The 19,777-nt window shown below is 43.5% G+C and overlaps 1 protein-coding gene across 1 annotated transcript in view; it reads left to right on the top strand.

Annotated features, from left to right (window-relative positions):
- Window positions 1–18,579, top strand: part of GDF7 (growth differentiation factor 7) — a 44,349-nt gene extending 25,770 nt beyond the window's left edge. Inside the window, exon 2 of the mRNA XM_082249858.1 lies at window positions 17,229–18,579. Coding sequence (XP_082105984.1) covers window positions 17,229–18,142 — 914 coding nt within the window. The 3' untranslated portion in view covers window positions 18,143–18,579. The remainder of the gene's footprint in view (window positions 1–17,228) is intronic.
- The last annotated feature ends 1,198 nt before the right edge of the window (window positions 18,580–19,777 follow it).

The following is a 19,777-nucleotide window of genomic DNA, read 5'->3' as shown; positions in this document are numbered from 1 at the left end:
TTCTCCATTGACTACAACCCTCTGTTGTCTGTCACTCAGCCACTGCCTAATCCACTCAACAATATGGGAGTCCATGCTCAATGACTGCAGTTTATTGATAAGTCTTCTATGTGGGACAGTGTCAAAAGCCTTACTAAAATCTAGATATGCAATGTCTACTGCACCTCCACCGTCTATTATTTTAGTCACCCAGTCAAAAAAATCTATAAGATTTGTTTGACATGATCTCCCTGAAGTAAACCCATGTTGTTTTTCATCTTGCAATCCATGGGATTTAAGATGTTCCACAATCCTATCCTTTAATAGGGTTTCCATTAATTTGCCTACTATTGATGTCAGACTCAATGGTCTATAGTTGCTCGATTCCTCCCTACTACCTTTCTTGTGAATGGGCACGACATTTGCCAATTTCCAATCTTCCGGGACGACTCCTGTTACTAATGATTGGTTAAATAGATCTGTTAATGGTTTTGCCAGCTCACCACTAAGCTCTTTTAATAATCTTGGGTGTATCTCATCAGGAACCTGTGACTTATTTGTCTTCACTTTAGACAGCAATTTTAGAACGTCTTCCTCTGTAAAGACACACGCATCAAATGATTCATTAGTCATCCTTTCAAGTGGAGGTCCTTCTCCTTCTTTTTCTTTTTCTTCTGTAAAAACTGAACAGAAGTATTCATTAAGGCAGTCGGCTAGCCCTTTATTCTCTTCTACATACCTTCCGTCCTTTGTTTTTAATTTAGTTATTCCTTGTTTTAATTTCCTTTTTTCATTTATATATCTGAAGAATGTCTTATCCCCCTTTTTCATAGACTGAGCTAGTTTTTCTTCTGCCTGCGCTTTAGAAGTTCTTATAACTTGCTTGGCCTCTTTCTGCCTAATCTTGTAGATTTCCTTATCTTTATTGCTCTGGGTTTTTTTATAATTACAAAATGCTAGCTTTTTATTTTTAATGATTTGGGCCACTTCTGCTGAGTACCACAGTGGTCTCTTCCTTTTTTTGCTTTTACTGACAAGTCTAATGCAATTTTCTGTTGCCTTCAATAATGCACCTTTTAAGTAGTCCCATTTCTCCTGGACTCCATGTAATCCTTTCCAGTCTGATAAGGACTCATTTATGACTAATTTCATTTTTGAAAAGTCTGTTTTTCTAAAATCTAAAACTTTTGTTTTTGTGTGGTGTGACTCTTTCACAGTTCTTATATAAAACCACACTGACTGGTGATCACTAGATCCCAAGGTTTCGCCTACAATGACATCATATACCGAATCCCCATTTGTGAATACCAAATCCAAAATGGCCTCCCTCCGGGTTGGCTCCTCAACCACTTGTTGCAGAGACAACCCCAGTAGGGAATTTAGAATATCTGTACTCCTGGTAGAACTTGCTATTTTGGTTTTCCAGTTTATATCTGGAAGATTGAAATCTCCCATAATGATAACTTCTCCTTTCATTGTCATTTTAGCTATTTCTTCAACTAGTAGATCATCTAGTTCTTTAACTTGACCAGGTGGTCTATATATCACACCTACACGAGTTACTGCATGATTAGCAAACTGCAACGTAACCCAAACTGACTCTATGTTGGCCTCACCAACTTGTATTAGGTTAGATTTAATGCTATATTTCACATACAGGGCCACTCCTCCTCCTTTCTTGCCTTCTCTGTCTCTTCTGTATAAAGAGTACCCTGGTATGGTTATGTCCCAGTCATTTCTTTCATTAAACCATGTCTCCTTAACAGCCACTAAATCTACATTCTCAGATGCCATTATTGACCCAAGTTCATTGATTTTTTTACCTAAACTGCATGCATTTGTAGACAGGACTCTGAGCTTATCATTTCTTAACCTCTGTGCTTCTGACCTGTTCTGGCATTGTTTCGGGGGGCAATTGGACTCTTGTATTTTCACTCTTTTGCCCCCCCCCCCTTCCTAGTTTAAATACTCTTTCGTAAATTCTTGGAGTTGTTCACTAAGTACATTTGTTCCTTTGAGAGAAAGATGCAAACCATCTTTCTTGTACAGTTCCTTTCTATTCCAAGTAGAGCTATCATGAGAAACAAAGCCAAATCCTTGCTCTTGACTTTGTTTCTCATGATAGCTCTACTGGGAATAGAAAGGAACTGTACAAGAAAGATGGTTTTCATCTTTCTCTCAAAGGAACATATGTACTTAGTGAACAACTCCAAGAATTTGCGAAAGAGTATTTAAACTAGGAAGGGGGGGGCAAAAGAGTGAAAATACAAGAGTCCAATTGCCCCCCGAAACAATGCCAGAACAGGTCAGAAGCACAGAGGTTAAGAAATGATAAGCTCAGAGTCCTGACGGCCGATCGTTCGGCCGACGATCAGTACGTGTGTACGGGGCTTAAGGTAGCCGCATCCAGAGAGACCACACAGACAGTAAATATGTGGCGGACCAAAGTCTCGGCTCTCCTGTAAAAAGGATCTGTTAAAAACTGGAGACTCCTCCACTGGAATTAGGGTGGATTTATTCAGCCCGGAGACCTGAAAGTCCACCACAGGTGGAAATTCCCAATTATTCAACAGAGACCCCTCAAGGGATACCATCTATCAAAACGCTTAGGCACTTAGGCGTTTAGGACAGCTCTACTGACTCGTGACAATTTTGTCACAGTAGGCGGGAAAATCTTTCCCACTGTAGAGGATCTGTGGACACCACAGGGACCAGCGCCTCTGACGCAGCATCAGCTGCCTCCCCCATGTGTAAAATTTCCTGCACTGATACAATCAGTGCATCCACCAGTTCCTTTTCATGTGCATATGTGGTAAAAGTGGAAGCATCCTCACTATCAGAACACTCAAAGTGCGTGGACATAGACCCAGTAGGGTTGCTATATACTAAGCCACCAGGATGTGAGCCCCAGCGGAGCCGACCACCAAGGGCAGCAGGGGGGGGGGAGCGGATGCCCGTCAGCAGCTCTGTCAGTTTCAGCAGCTTGGACAGCTTGGTCAGCAGCTCGGACAGCTGGCCAGCAGCTCGGACAGCTTGGTCGGTAACTCGGACAGCTTGGTCCGTCAGCCACGAGTAGGCCGCAAAGCTGTGGCCTAAATCTTTTGCCCGATCCGGCCACGTGAGGCGCGTACTCACAGATGATAAAACATCTGCTCCCCAGCTTGGTCAGCAGCTCGGACAGCTTGTCCAGCAGCTCAGACAGCTTGGTCAGTAGCTCAGACAGCTTGGTCCATCAGCCGCGAGTAGGTCGCAAAGCCACGGCCTAAATTCTGCCCCAGTCACTAACCCCCAGGCGGCAGGGAACCCTCTCAAAACCCCCCATTGTGCAACCGGGTCAGCAGCAACCACATCGAACCCCCCCATGGAACATGTGGCAAAGCCTGCTTCTACAGCACCCGGGAGGGAAGGGGGGGATGGGGCCAAAAGACCCACAGTGACTGTTTAGAGGGGCTGAGGGGAATGGAGGGGAACTCAGGGGTCTGACAATCCCAGGGAGGGGTCCATGTCCACCTCAAAAGACCACCAAGGGAGAGGGGGGGGTGCTACTTACCACACCATGGAACTGGGTGGGAACCACACCAGGCAGATCACCGCACCATCTTGGAAGGGGGGTGCTGTGGGCCAGAGGCACGCTGCGACTCAGGTTGTGACCAGGGTCATGAACAGGGCTATGGGTCCTTGTGAGGCATTTAACTGGCCGGCCAGCCCCAGTCCAGTTGGGCTATGTTGCAGCCAACCTAGCCCGGAGCTAAGATCGGGTCACGCTCACTGGCCAGACTGGGAAGACCGTAAGGATCTAGGATATCCAGTCCTTCGCCCAGTCTGGCAGTTGATTGTAGTTCTCACAGGAACAGAAAATAATAAAAGAAGAAAAAAGTCAATTCAAAAGAAAAAAATTCTAGGACCAGAGATCCCAGCAAGGAACTAGGTCCTTACTCCTGACTAGGCAGAAACAAACTGAAGACCTATAGCAGGAAGTGGGAGTATACCCACTTCCCCTATAGGCATTGTGAAACTTCTTTCTGCCTTGTGTCCTACTCCTGTGGGGGGCAACATAAACCCAAGGGTCAAGAAGATATGGAGCTGTGTCCGTCAATGAACGAGAGAGAAAATACACTTACATGAGTTCTAGAGAACATAAACATAATATAATACCCAATTTTTTGGTAAAACATAAAAGATGATGTTTAGCCAAGTAAAAGATACCTAACATGCCACGCTTTAAAATTGCATACACCTGTGGAATGATACCAAACTACAGTACCTAAAAATCTCTGTAGAGTACATTTTAAAAGCCTTTACAGGTTACCAGTTTAGAGTTACACAGGAGATTTATTGCTCTTGCTCTGACGTTCACAGCGATACCTCTCATGTGTGGTGCGATCGCCATTAAGACCTACATGTGCGTACCTTTAGCATGGGGAGACAGGGCGCTTTTTATATTTTTTGTATTATATTATTTGTTTAAAAAAAAGATATGAAGCTCACTCAGCTTAGGCAAGACTGACTAGGCAGCTGCAGCTATTACTTTGTTTTTCATTATCTCAGGGATCTCTTTCTACCTACAGTATATTATTTGTTTATTCATTATTTTTTTTACACTGTACCTTTAACTTAATTTTGGATCAACTTCCCTTGGGATAGGATGTGTCATGACATATCCTCTTTATGGAGAGATCTTGGTCTCTATTAGACCCCATATCTCTCCTCTGGCCTCCAAAGCATCTGATCAAACCAAGATGAGTTTGATTTGATGCTTTCGCAAGCTGGTAATGGCTTGTATCCATCAGACCAAAGTCATAAGTGACAAAATCCTCGTCACTTATGGTTTCTGACGTCACACAGTGAGAGGAACAACATCAGTTCCTCTCACTGTGTTCGGGGAACCTGATGCCACCGGTTGCATCCTTACTGGGAAGCCCAATGGAACGAGAGAGACCTGTAAAGATAGAGGGAAGGGAGGCCCCCTTCTGTCGCCTCTAAAAGTGATCTAGAAGCTGTATGACCGCTCAATCACTTTTACCTAAAAGGGAATCATCAGCTGAAAATAACAATACCAGGATCGTAGCTGCAATTATGATCCTGGCATAACAACTTAAACCAGCCGCTGTTAATAAACAGCCTAAGGATGGGAAGTGGTTAAAGATGAAAGCAATCCGAAGGGTTTAAAAACATCTGCCATTATTCACCTAATTGTGTGATGTACAGAGCAATTGGTTCATTCTTCCTTTTCCAATAAACCTTTGATTGTAAAGTGGTTGGATTAATGGCGATGGGTTTACCATTTGTGCCACATTGAACCATCTTCTCAGACAAACAATTGTACCAAACAGCCAATGTCATGAAAAATCAATGCCTTTTTGGCTGGCACTATTTATTGGAAAACGATTGACCAATAAAAAATCAAAGTGACACAGATTTTTGTATAAGGCTACATTCACATTATTGTGTGTCAGGAATGTACACAAAATCGCACACTTTCCTATCATGTATAGAAACACGCTGCCCTTTAGCAGACACGTGGCAATGCTATTAATTGTTAACAGCACCCCAATGCATAAGCTAATTTTACGTGCACCAAACTACATAATGTCACAGCACCATGTGGTTTGGTGCACTGCGATTTTGGAAAAAGGGTCAGAGATTTCTGCATTTTTTGCACATAGGGCAGCCCACTGAAATAAATGAAGCCAAAAAACAAGCGGGAGAGCGCACATCTGCCCTAGTGCGATACAGCTTTAATAAATATAACAATCCAACTGTTGTATTCACATTTGGTAAGAATTGGAAATGGCACATAGGAAGTCCTCTGGCTGCTCTCCTAGGTCACCACTATAAGATCCTGATGGAGGCATGATCACGATCTAGCTGGCTGGCTGCCCGATGTCCTGGCAGTGTTGACTCCTAGCTGCTTCCCCTTTGGGGAAGTTATTGTTTTCATTGAAATGAATGGACAGCCCTACAGGCAATGCACGGAACTGAGCCTAAAGTACAATCGAATTGTAGCAATTTTTTTTTTCCTTTGTTGTCAAACAATAGATTTTAAACAAAAAAGTCTGTAACAATAAAATCTATGATCCATTGATAATTGTAGGCCAACACCAGATTTAACATGTATCCATAGCCAGGTTTGGATAGAGAGATGAAGGGATAGAACCCCAGTCATGGTTTATTATTGTGATCGGTTTCTCCATTAGCATACCTCCCAACTTTTTGGGATTGGAATAAGGGACACCTATTAGCCAAAGTATTTAGGCATAGGATACACCCCCTGCCATGTCCCCTTAAAGGAAAATAAACAAAAAAAAATGACTTAGTCTCCATTCACACTACCGCGACTTATCAGGCGACTTGTCAGCGGTCCCTCGCGGTCCATTCACTGCTACAGGACCCGTTCTAATAGGAGCGACACAAGTCGCTCTGACTTAGAAAAAGGTTCCTGTACTACTTTGGGGCGACCTGGAGGCGACTTGTATAGACATTCATTATATGAAGTCCGTGCAAGTCGCGCCGAAGTCGCTGTGCACGGGACTTCACAGGTCGCCCCCGAAGTCGTGCCGCGGTAGTGTGAATGGAGCCTTACACCGACAAGGGCTTGTTTTTAACCACTATTATTCCATTATACTGGGTTTTAAAATTTACAAATGCAGCAATTTAGAAATTGGATGAAAGGTTTAGCACTGGGAAACACTTTTTGAAAGATGAATAGTGCATTTTATATACAACTGTATAGATCAGACCAAAATAAGGGACAAATGAGGAGGAAAGAGGGACAGAGGGACTTTTCTTAGAATGAGGGACAGTCCCTCAAAATTAGAGACAGTTGGGAGCAGTGGCGTATTTAGATTTTGTGCTGCCCTAGGCCTGACTAAACTTGTGCACCCCTTAATTTAAATATGGCCCACCCCTTCCTGTAAAGGCCACACCCCTTCCTGTTTATGACCCACCCTGTCATCTGTAAACCACAGACCACAACCACAGTCTATCAGTGCAGCCTCATTAGTTCCCATAAGTTTAGCCTCATCAGTGCCCATCAGTGCAGCCTCATCAGAGCCCATCAGTGCAGCATATCAGTGCTGCCTTATCAGTGCAGCCTCATTAGTGCCCATCAGTGCAGTTTATCAGTACCCACCATTGCCGCCTCATCAGTGGCCATCAAAGCAGCATATTAGTGCCCATCAGTACAGCCTATTAGCGCCCATCAGTGCCTGGGGGCAGAGGAGAGTAGGCGGAGCATTTTGCTACAGTGCAACACTTATTAGCATTGGCGGCCGTTGGGCCAGTTTTATTAAGTGTGGTCGGCGGCCTGCGGTCTGCCCAAATTATCATACTGGTAAGTAGCAGTGTGACCGCTTTATGGGGGTACCAGACTGATTTGCCTCCTGGACCCTGCCCTCCGGCCCAATTCACCACATAAGACTGGCACTATACAAAAAGTGTAGCGCAAGCCGACGGGGACCCTTTTTGTGCCAGGAGGGGGCTGTTTTTTTTTCGTGCAGGGTGCAGCTTTTTGCTGCCCCCCCCTGCAAAGTGCCGCCCTAGGCCTGGGCCTTGTTGGCCTAGGCCAAGATACAGCACTGGTTGGGAGCTATGCTTTAGGAAGATTCAACTAAAATTTTAAGTTTTCCCAGGAACAGGAATGGAGGGGAAATCTTCAAAAGGGAACACTTGTTCTGGTGTCTGCTCTTGAGGGAACTTACCTTAGTGGAATAGAACATAAATAAATAAAAAACAGACAGGGGTTTTACTGATATTTATTCTGATGATATTTATTCTGCTTATTCTTTGCTTTCCCTGGTTTCTTTCTCCCACCTTATCAACACGCAAACAACATTTTTAAAGAAAACTTTTCCTCTTTCATTACATACCTTATATTAGACCCAGTAAAGTCACCACCGGATCTCTGTGGTTTTCTATGCAATGCAGGCTAACCACAGCTGGTGGGTGGGGCTGGCAGAGTGCTGTATATAGCTTCCTGAAAACATTACAGCACCCTGCCTAAGTATTCCTCTCAAGAAGCCCCAACGCTGAAGGAAGCGATGGCCTGACTTTTGGGAGTTATGCAAATATAAGAATGTATTGCTGGGTGGATGTCGCCCTGGATGAGTGACGGTTCCTAAGCAGATTGCATTTGCATGCAGACTGACCTAGGTAATGCCCACGTGTGATGCTGAGCCTTCATGATTGAAAAAAACTGAAATCCAAAGAAAGAAAGGGGTGAGGCATGGACTGTCAGACTTGGGAGGAAAGGGTTAGATGATGCAGGAAATCCTGCAGGTAGGAAATGAGGCAGGCTATGTCTGACTTGCTGCAGCTTCCAATGCATACTGACAGTAGTTTACAGTGTGCAGTGAAATCAGAGTAAGCATTTTTATTGCAGGACAGACATCTGAACAACTGGGCAAGACTGAAGAAAAGGCTGAAGTTCAGCATCCAAAGTTTGTAATTAGGACTACAAAAAAATAGAAAATGTTTTCTTGTTTCTAGGTAAAGACAAAACATTGCATCCTAAAAGTTTGCCCTTTGTTAGCCAGGAGGTGGCGATCATGTCTCCTTTTTACACGTCGATCTGCCACCTCCTTACAGCCTGTACAGAAAATTTGGTTGTGCACAAGGATGGATAGCTCAAGCTGCAAATGTTTATTTGGTAAACAAAGTTTGTATATGCTGTAAATATATATGGTAAACAGATTTAAAACAACAGTTTAAAAAAATATTTATAAAAATTGACAGGTTCTTCTAAAAGAGCTACCTCCTCTTTGACACCTTCTCTGTGCTACTTCACTACCCCATTCATCTGTCAGTGCCCTGAGCCTAGTTTATGGGTAAGCTCTATTGCATTCTGTGTTGGGGCTTAGACAGGGTTAAAGAGCTTCCCCCCTCCTTATATGACATTGTGTAGGTCTGGTGATTCACCCCTCAGTCCAAAGCACTGCATTCTGGGAGTAAGTCACATGCTCCCCCATGTCTGGAAGTACTGGGTATTGCTGGGAGGTCAACCGATGAGTACAGTGATAGAGAAACTAGAGGGTGTTGGGTGGCCTGTCAAGAGAATCTGTCACTTTGTGGGGAAGTGGGGTGCAACATGACTTAATAGTGACAGGCCTACAGGGGGATAACATTTTAGTATTATGGTCCTCCAAATAAACATCAATGACTTGGCAAGATGCAGCGAAAAAAATGGCAATTGTTACAATAAGTGGGCAACAAACAGCAAACCACAAAAATGTGTAGAAGATAAAGACAATAATTCCAGTTGGTGGGCAACAAACAGGGAATCACTGCAATGCATGGCAACAAACTGTAAATGATTACAATACATGGGCAACAAATAGGCAATTGTTACAATATGTGGTCAATAGAATATCATTACAACACATGGGCACGGGGCGTGCGTACAGAGGTTGCAATTGTGATCAGGCACTATGCTACTGGGGGCCTGTGAGGCCCCCGTACACCTGGATAGGAAGGGTGGCATATAGAGGAACCAATCCCCTTCCATATTCCTCCTGTAGCCTTTCAGCGGTTGCAAGAGGAAAACAGAGGGGATCAGTTTCTCTTTATATGCCGCCCATCCTATCCCCCTCCTGCGGTGATCAGGCTCCTGTGCTCTCCCAGCCACCCTCATCCTAGCGCTGCTGGGTTCCCCCCCTCCAAACTCCCACCAGCTGCTACGGGGGATCTCTTAGGATGGAGAGAGGGGAAGGAGCCAGTAAATATATTATTTACCAGCCCCATCATTATTTTAATGAACAGAGGCAGTGATTTGTAAACTGTATTTCAGTTTGGGAATGAACAGGAAGCTCTGTATGGAGCTATTCCTGTTCATTCAGAGAAGGAGATTGAGGGCTGTGTTCTCAACCCCTTTCTCTGTCCCAAAGGTGAAACATCTAAGGTCAGTTTAGACCCCTAATATTTCACCAAAGCCCCCCAGCAGGGCTCCTATAAAACTGTAAAAAAGTAAATAAAATAAAATAGTAAAAAATAATAAAAAAAATAAAATAACAAAATTAAAAAAAACTGACACCAGTGGCGGAACTACCAGGGTCGCAAAGATTGTACTTGCGATCGGGCCCTGGTGTTACACCACCATTGGAGGGGGGTCGGCCAGGGTTCGGGGGCCTTTTATGGTTTCTTGCACCGGGGCCCTGAAGGTTCTAGTTTTGCCTCTGCATGGGCAACAAACAGGGAATTGTTATTACATCTTTTTTTACAATTATCATCATGAAGGCACCAGCAACAGAATCTCTCGAATATGCAGAACACTCACAAGCTTTACCAGTTTAGGAATGGAAGTTGTTGGCAAGAGAGTGATTTCTCACTCATTTAGCCTGCAAGGGAGAAACACATGCAAGCAGGTGAGTGTTCACTTCTCTTTCATGTCCTAACTAGTGATCCTGCTGCAGCTGGATCGCAAGTATGACATTTCCCTAACTCAGCAGCACACAGGTAAATGTTTCAGTATGTTGGCAATAACTGGACAATCTTTACATTACCTGGGCAACATACAGGGAATCATTACATTGAGCTCTGTGAGTTCGGTTTTTGAAAGGTGGAGTTTGAGGAATTGGTGTGACATCCATGCTGATTTGTCATTCAATTAGTATATTAGTGATACGTGAGGAGATTGAAGGGGTGAGCTGAGGATTATAGAGTTGGATTTGCATGTCACCAGCATAGCCAATGGTTTTGGAAGCCATGCAAAGTTATCAACTGACCAAAGGAGGGTGAAAAGAGGGAGAGAATAGGAGGAGGTAGAATTGTAGGTGACACAAAAAAGTGCTTAGAGAGGTAGGAGGAGAACCAGGAGAGAGCAGAGTCTTGGAGGCCAAGGGAGTGGAGTTTTTGAGGTGAAGTGGGTGGCCTTATGTGTCAAAGGCAGCAGAAAGGTCTAAAAGGAGTACTAAACCATGGCAATTAGGTTTAGCAGTTAGTTGTGAGTTTTAGGAAAGCAGTTCCTGTGGATAGTTGTGGGCGAAAGCCAGACTATAAGGGGTATAGAAGGTTACCAGTGAGGTAGCAGCTGGGATGGTTATAGACTAAGTGTTTTAGAAGTTTGGAGGTAATCGGGAGCAAGGAGATTAGAATGAGGTTGCACAGACTGGTTGATAAAAATGTGAAAATTTAACTATCATGTGTCACCAACATGATCTTATCCTAAACTAATCATTTGTTCAAACAAAAATATTTTTTTCCACGTGTGTCGCAATTGAAACTGGAAAAAAAAGTTCTCCTAAATCAAAACCCAGACTTTCACTGAGAGCTTTATTATTCTGCTGTTACATAAAAATCATATTTATCATAGTCAGAAGGCTTTATAGATAATATTTTGGGGTAAATAGCTGGGGCTGCACAAATTAAAGTAAAGTTAGGAAAAATCACATGAAAATGTATTTTTGTCAACATTTTTGCTATTTTTACCTATAAAATGTATCCAAATCTGCTGCCAAAACCCTATGTGTCCCAAAAACGATGCACAATATGTTAGGGTAGGCTACCAAAGCCAAATAATAACATCCTAATATTTTACTAATGTACACAAATGATAATATTTTCATCTCTAAAGCTCTGAAAAGAGCAAAAAAAATGTTTTGAATGGTCACATTCAGAGGGGATTTAGTATTGGCATGTAGTGCTCATAGGAGCCCACAGTTTAAGGTCCCTAGGGTCTTTTCCCACAGTTGCATCCCCAGCCAGGCACACAACTACTCATTTGGCTCAATGAACAGTCTAGGGGTATGCTTTTCTGATGCTTTATTCCTTTTTTAAAAGCCCGTAGCGTGTGAAACACACTCAAAAGACTTCACCCGGTGCATAAAAAAGTGCACACACACAAACGTGAGGAACACAAAAAGTGCACAGGGTGTGCGAATACAAATGGTCTTCCCTCCGAAGAGGTAGGACCCGAACCTCGATCCCCCGGGGCGCAAGACTCCTGACAGGGATTTAAGGTACTCATGGTCTGTCTGGCCGAAACCAGACTGACCCCGTTCTTCAGGAGGACTGCCGAAACAGCCCCTACCGAGTACTAAGTGGGGCTACCCCGAAGGGAGACCCCATGAGAGAGGGCGGACCAAGCCAAAAGGCCATATCCACCCCCTCCCAAGACTCAAGGCAGGGCCCGAGGACCCACACCCTACAAGTCGTGCAAGTGAAAAAAAGGTGACAGAAAGTGACAAACTACAAAGAAAAAGCACGCACAAACAAAAAAGTGGAGAAGGGGAAGTGGAGAGGTGAATTAGTGCCCTTGTGAAAATACAAGGGCAGGCCTTCCGGCCGGAATAAAAATTCCTCTGGTCGAAGCCAAAAGGCCTTGCCCAAGAGGCAGGTGCTTAAAAAAGTGTGCGTAGGTGCAGTGACCATGGTGCCGAAAAACTCAAGGCGAGCTGCCCCTCACCAGTGAGAATTAAGGCACCCCTGGGCTGCCACCCCAGGGGCACATACACTACGGGCTTTCTCTACCCCGGCCCAAAGGCCAGACCGAGTGTAGCCCTATCCTACCAGGAGGCATCAGAACTTTGGACAGCTTAGGGAGAACCTACCTTCAACTGGGGACAAGCCTTTTGCAAGGCCAGATTCAACCCAGGAGGAAAGGCTCCCCCACCGCCACCGCTGTTCCTTACCAATCACATCCAGGAGCAGTACTAACTGGCCACGGAACCAATCCAGTTTTCTCGCTCCCTTCAAACTGGTAGGGGCGGACCCATTCAAATCAGAAGGCAATGGAACCATCCGGCTTTCTCTGATGTGGCTTACTTCCCAGTCCCCCGGTTGTTCCGGAGCGCCCTGGTTCATTTCGGCCCCCACCGATACTAGCCATCAGGTTCCATACCAACTGATAAGAACAGATACTACACTTGATCTTAGCCAAAAGGCCGAGAAGCTTTTCTGATGCTTTATTGCAGAACTTGAACTTAGGCAGGGGTAGGGTGACTGTGGGATACTCCAGTAACTTTAGTAGCAACTTGAGGACACCAACCTTCCTCCTATTATTGTGAGCAGAGTCCATGCACATGCAGTTAGTTGAATAAGCATTACCAGGAAACCAGGCACAATGTCCCCTTTGAGCAAACTGACTTTAGCATTTAAGGGATAACAGCAACACGCAGTCTCAGAGATCTCTCACTCCAGTCTGTACTTAATGATGTCCTTGGATAATTGGATGCCTCCTTCCAATATCTTCCAGACATTTTTTCCAGTGATACCAGACCAGATCCCCAGACAAATGTCCCTCAGGTAGCTCCAGCAACTTTCAGCAGAATAGGCTCCCAAGCTAATCTAGCTGGGACCCTGATGAACAGCAGACACATGCAGGAGGGCAATAGTCCTCCAGGCTGGGATCTCCTCCTCTAGGACAAGAACCCCTCTGCTCCCTGTCTCAGAGTATTTATGCTCCTTCCCAGCAACCATCTGGGCACCACTTCCCAGAGATTGGCCAGGGCTACATAAATATTGAACTGCCCATTTGACTCTCCCTGCCCACTATCCTACAGAACCTATCCAGACAGACAGGGGGAAGCAGTCAACCCCGCAGCCAGTGAAACACAGAACAGACAAAAACAATCACATGCAGCTAAACTGATTACAGTGAGCCAGTAACCATATTTACCTAACCTAGCACCTATCTAGGAGGGAGTTACATTCACCTCCCACCAAAAATAAGCCCTGTCCTCATGGGCCGAGCAAGACAGCTCCTGTCAAAATACTCAAAAAAACAAGAAAACAGAGTATCCCACTAACAGGGATGGGGTGAGGGGAAGTTAACAATTGACAATAGGACATGTGGCATTCCGCATTAAGGTAATAAACAATATAGACATAGCATAATTCTCAGCATAGAAAATTTGATATAAGAATATACTTCAAATACTGACCCAGGCAGCAAAAGATTAGGTTTTCTCTAACCAGCAACTTACATTATTATATACAGCCTATCTGACTAAATCCCTATCAATAACTAATTACATTCAAAAGTCAAATGTCAGTACTTGAGCCAAAGTATCACCATCTTTACCTAAGACAAAACAGATTTAAAGTATACATCCTACTTAAGTTAGTATATACATCTATACTAAACAATACAGTTGTTGAAGATCCCCCTTAGGATAACTCTCTAGAAAATCACAAAACATCCTATTAACCTAAATGCTACATCCTAAGCAATAGACTAGTGTAAACACAGAAACAATATAGTAAAAACAGCTTACTTTAGAGTACATAAGTAACTATTACTTGACCAAAAATGTATACTCAGAGACTATATCCTACCCTTAGCTTGAACCATGCCACCTATTAGCACTTGGTGAGCATAATAAGTTTTACTTTAAATTAATTATGTACAGTAGAAACAGGAATCCTACCTCATAGAGTCCCCCAGAGTCCTGGAAAACAAAGCAATAAGATGCATCCTATCTAAACTAAAGCTACCCATGCTAACTGTATTACATTCTCTGCATAGCAGTGCTATTCCCTAGCCAGGAATAATATACTAGCACAAAGCCACAAAGTTCTTTGAGGTGGCATGAGTCTTGGCTCTGCTACACAAAGTCATTAAGAGGAATTGCGGCGCCCAGCTTGACCAACATTAGAGGTGACCCCCTTCCTGCTATAATCATCTCTCTTTTTTTTTTTACAAATTATAGACCATTGCCCAATGTCATAGCAGTGACTCGCTCAGACCTGGCTTCAGCTTCCATCCAGACATTTGCTGAAGTTCCCTTTTCCTAAGTTGTAAGGATATGAGGGGAAGGGATTTGATGTAAGGTGGTTGCCCTTTGAGCTTGAGCAAAAGTTCTGTTCCTTAAAATATTGAGCTTGAGAGCAAACATATTCGACACTAGCCGTGCAAGGCCTGCACCAAAGAAAATGAACCAAGAAATAACTTATTTTGATTGATGACAACTTACCTGTAGAATGCAGGATTTGGGACCTGAACCATTTTCCCATCTAGATGTTTGTGGACCATTCCTGGTCCCTATGACCTGTTTTCTTGGCCACAACTCTGTCTTGTCTGGTCTGGATATTCCCACACTCCAGGTCCTTTATATACTCAGGAACTTTTGCCAAAGGTGTGGGGATTCTTTATTTTAAAGGGGTTTGGCACTTGCATTGCACAATTCGGTGCACTTTATTTAACATCTTCCCTAAACTCCTTTGGTACATATGGGTAGTTGTATCCATATTCAAAGGCCATCCACCTCTGAATGATATCCTGCAGCCAAGAAAATATAGTAAGTTCTTCTGGCTTCCCTTTCCCGGGCAAGATGAAATGATCTCTGGCCATTTTTATCAGTTGGCTGTAGGCTTCATCCTGCATCAACATGCAGGCAACTGTGTAAGAGGGGGGAGGGGGGATAAATCGATTCTCCTCTCGTTAGACTACCCAATAAGCTGGAGACTTTCAGCACATTGCATTTGTTGAGCCTCTTTGGGCTAGGTTCAGTTCAGAAGTCTGGGAGCCCCTATTTGCAGAGTCCCCCTCAGCTCCACACAGTCCAACAAACAGAGTTCCAGTCTCCAGTATTCTCCTACACTGACCCATATAAGGCAACATTTGGTGATCCTGGATCAAACTCCACTGGGTCCTCCTCACTTGATGAGCTAGTCAAGTCTGGTCTTTATGTAGTGCTGTCGGCTAGTACTTTCATGTCCGCTGTTTCTTTGATGGCCTTGATGGCTGTGGCAACCTCCACTGTTGTCTTCTCTGGTTGTGACCCCCTACAAGTGGATATGAGGGCCTCACTCTGTCTGCAGACAGTTGTATGACTGACAACCACTGGTCCTGGCCCTATCAGCTGCTCTGTCACTTCACCACCACTCTTAAGAAACTTGTGTGCAGGTTCCAGCCTTTCTGTGCAATAGCCTGTCTCCCAGTCTGCCTGCAAGATATTGGGCTCTAGGCTGCTCAGCAATAGCTTCAACAGGAACTCTCTGCAGTGTCCGTACCTACTTCAGGTTTGCAGCTTGACTGTGACCCATTGGCATCTTTCACAGACAATGGCAATGTGCTCTGCCTCGTTTGCATAGGGCTAAGCATCCCTGAGGTGCCAACCACACACCTTTATCGGTCAGCAATCACCCTTGTAGTACGGACAGCCGGTCAGGATATCTCCAGCTAACACTCGCTGTACCAGGAATCACTTGATGCCCAAAGAAATGAATATACACCATCTTGGTGCTCCCGCCACATGCATCTCTCTATTCTACAGCTGCAAAGGGTGCAGTGGCTTCTCTTGCCTTTTCTGATTGGCTGAAACCGGGCAGCAATGCTATTACCCTTTCAATATTCAGAATACAGACTGCTGAGATCTCAGTGCCGCACATCATACACCAAAGGGCCGCATGCGGCCTTTGGGCCACAGGTTGGGCACCAGGGCATTACAATAATCCTTAATTCAAAAGGTAAGGGTCAATGTATAGGAATACAAATTTTTTTCTGATTTATAATTCATACAAACCATTAGTTAGATTGTAATATGTACTTTTATAGTGGAGTTTAGAGTGGATGATGACAGTAAACATCTGATTGGTTCCAGTCAGCACCTCAAGGCTCCCCAACTTTTCTAAGCAGGTAGCAATGTGGTTTTGTGTTTAACAAACCTGCCATGCAGCACTGGTAACCTAGACTCACATCAAAACACCTGCATGAAGTTTGTATGTTAATCCAGAGATTTGTCTGGATTTTATTTTGTATGTGTGCTTTTGATTTCCTTCCATAATATAAAAAAATACATGCTAAGAGGTTAAAGCAAAACCCCAGTCAACAAGCTAGATTCACAGCTGGTTTGTGTTTACATGTTAAAGAATTTTAGATTATGATTGGTCAGTCAATTTACAATCAGCTTTTTGTATCCTATTTAGCTTCCTTGGTCACTTGATTGCTCATTGGACAGTAAACCCTTAGCCTTTAGCCTTATCACACGGCAGAATCATTGTCCAGTGATAGGACAGTTGACCTTGGAAAATGCGTGGATGAAAAACAAACACAAGACTGCTTGAAAAAAAATTAATAATGTTATGCCAGGATAAACTTTTCTCATATTTACTGTATATTTCATCTATGTATTTACCTGTTTGCATGTAGAGTAAATATATGCAATTGTAAAACTGTGGTAAGTGCATTGTAACCTCTTTCAGGACAGAGGGCAATGTCAATGGTCTCTTGTACTCTATAGTGGAATTTCAGTGCTACAGACATGCAGCAAATAAATTAATTTTAATATTATATTTCTGTGTTTATGCCTTTCCAGATAAAGTACCTCTTCAGTCCATGGAGCAGAATTACCTGTTTGACACCAGCACATTGTCGTTCTTGGATGAAATTGTGGGTGCTGAGCTAAGGATTTTATGCAAACCCCCTGAAAACATAAGTCTTGTGGTATCAGACTCCGGGAATGTTGTTCATCTTCATCTTTACACTTGTGCCACCACTTGGCAGGAGCCCATCCTCTTAGATTCCCGTTCTGTCGACCTGATGGCCACCTTCTCCAAATGGGAAGTATTTAATGTATGGAAAGCCATGGACAACAGGAAGAGTCCTGGTGAGCCTTTGTGCTTTACCTTAAAGATAGTCTCTGATCTCACAGACCAATACTTGTCACCGGCCCAGCTTGGATTTAATCGCCTGGGCTTAGCAGAACCAGAAAAAGCTTTGCTGGTGGTCTCCTCCTATTCTAAAAGGAAGGAGAATCTTTTCAAGGAGATCAGGGACAAAATTAGGTCAATGGAGAATCCTAAAGGATTAGATCCTCCTGATCATGACCAAAGGCCCATCATTAAAAGAAGAAGAAAAAGGACGACGTTGCCAACCAGGACAAGTCACAACAAAGGGCAAGGCAAGAGGGCTAAAACAAGGTGTAGTAAGAAGCCCTTGCATGTCAACTTCAAGGAGCTTGGATGGGATGACTGGATAATAGCCCCATTGGATTATGAAGCTTACCATTGCGAGGGTATGTGTGATTTTCCTCTAAGATCCCACCTGGAGCCTACCAACCATGCCATAATCCAGACTTTAATGAATTCAATGGACCCTGAGTCCACACCACCTAGCTGCTGTGTCCCTTCCAAACTCAGCCCCATAAGTATTCTATACATAGACTCTGGCAACAACGTGGTCTACAAACAGTATGAAGACATGGTTGTAGAAAACTGTGGTTGCAGGTAGCACTTACCTATGTATTGCCAAGATTGGGTTTTCTGTACTTTTTTATTAGAAAGAAAAAACAGACATGAAAAGGCAAACCGAGGTAGACCACAAAGTGTTAAGATTCTCCTGTGTGTCACTAAACAGTTTTTCAAGGTTTAGTGTAACCTGAAGTTGTAGGGAAAGGTAGTAAAAATGTGCTTTCTATGTGGTATTTATTATGTATCCTATTCCTTTATGGTTGTAAACCTCCTTAAATTATTCATTGTGCCCAGTGGGAACAGTTGAACCTTTGCTTGTTGCCAAATGAAAACTGTGGACACAGCTGTCTACACATTACACAGTACACGGTGTGTCTAAAGTTCTTCAAGGCAATAAGCAAGATTTGAACCCCCGAAAAATCTGTTATCTCTCCGGAGGACCACAGGCACACCACAATATCACCAAATGAGATGTTTCTATTCCTTTTTGGCCACTAGCTCTCACTCAAATCTCCAGGGCTTCTCCATACTTCTTTCTTTTTAGTAAGCCTCCAAGTCCTAAGGGGTGCACATCTTTTTCAGAGCAAAGGGTAACCCTGATCCACAACATTCAATATCCCAAGAGAAGATTTTCTGTTTTTCTCCCACAACTAATGCTTTCTTCTTCTGTTATACCTTCAATACTTGTATCGATCCCTTTTAATAATCTGCAGGCACATTTGGGCAGGGATCTCATTCCTAATGCTTTACCTATTTAACTGACCTTGTTACAGGGTCTGTACAGCCTTACCTTCTACTGCGCTGCTGAAGATCTTAGAACCTAAAAACATCAATATTTATAACAGTAAGCGGCCTATGTAAAAATAATGGAGTAAGATACATAACAAAATAAATCATTCTTCTTGTTTAAAAAGTGAAAAAGTTTTGCTGCCATGTCTTGCCGTGTCAAATGTGGAAGAAAAGTGGTTAGGGGATTTACAGACCAATAACAGGCACACCTGAAAACAATCAATAAATTCCTAATGTTGTTCAGGAAGCACTACAGTAGTGTAAAATCAGCTCTTCCCCGTTTGTTTAATCGGAAATTATTAGCACACATTTCTGTGCAGAACTGCAACCTCCTGTTCGAAACTTCGGTGTTCTGCAAGTTCCTTTTTATGTTTCAATGGGTATGCATGAGGCTGGGGTGAGCTAAGAGGTAGGATGGTGCTTGAAACCCAGAAACATAGTGGCTTGCATTATTATGGGCCAGTCAGAGGATGGGTAAATCTATAGCTATTTGTATTTAGCTAGTGGAGCAGCAGATAAATGGAGACCTATCACATGCAGATTTTATTTAGAGGTACTTAATGATTTTCCCCATAAAGTATTTTTCCTTAAAGCAGAATTGCACCTACACAATTGAAATACAATCGAAACACAATTGAAATTTACTAAAACAGGAGCACTCGGAATTTGGTGCAGCTGTTCATGGTAGCCAATCAGCTTCTATCTTCAGCTTGTTCAATTAAGCTTTTACAATAAAGCCTTGAAGCTGATTGGTTTATCTGCATTGCGGCACCAAATTGTGCTCTCTCCTTGGTTTTCAGTAAATCAACCTCATAAAGTCCCCTTTTTCTGCCAAAAACAAACACTCATTGGACAATGCATCAGCATTATCATATTGCTAATTCAG

Source organism: Pelophylax lessonae, assembly GCF_965119305.1.
Source record: "Pelophylax lessonae genome assembly, chromosome: 3".
NCBI lineage: Eukaryota > Metazoa > Chordata > Amphibia > Anura > Ranidae > Pelophylax > Pelophylax lessonae.
The sequence above is the reverse complement of the archived record's forward strand: the minus strand, read 5'-3'. Positions and strand labels throughout refer to the sequence as shown.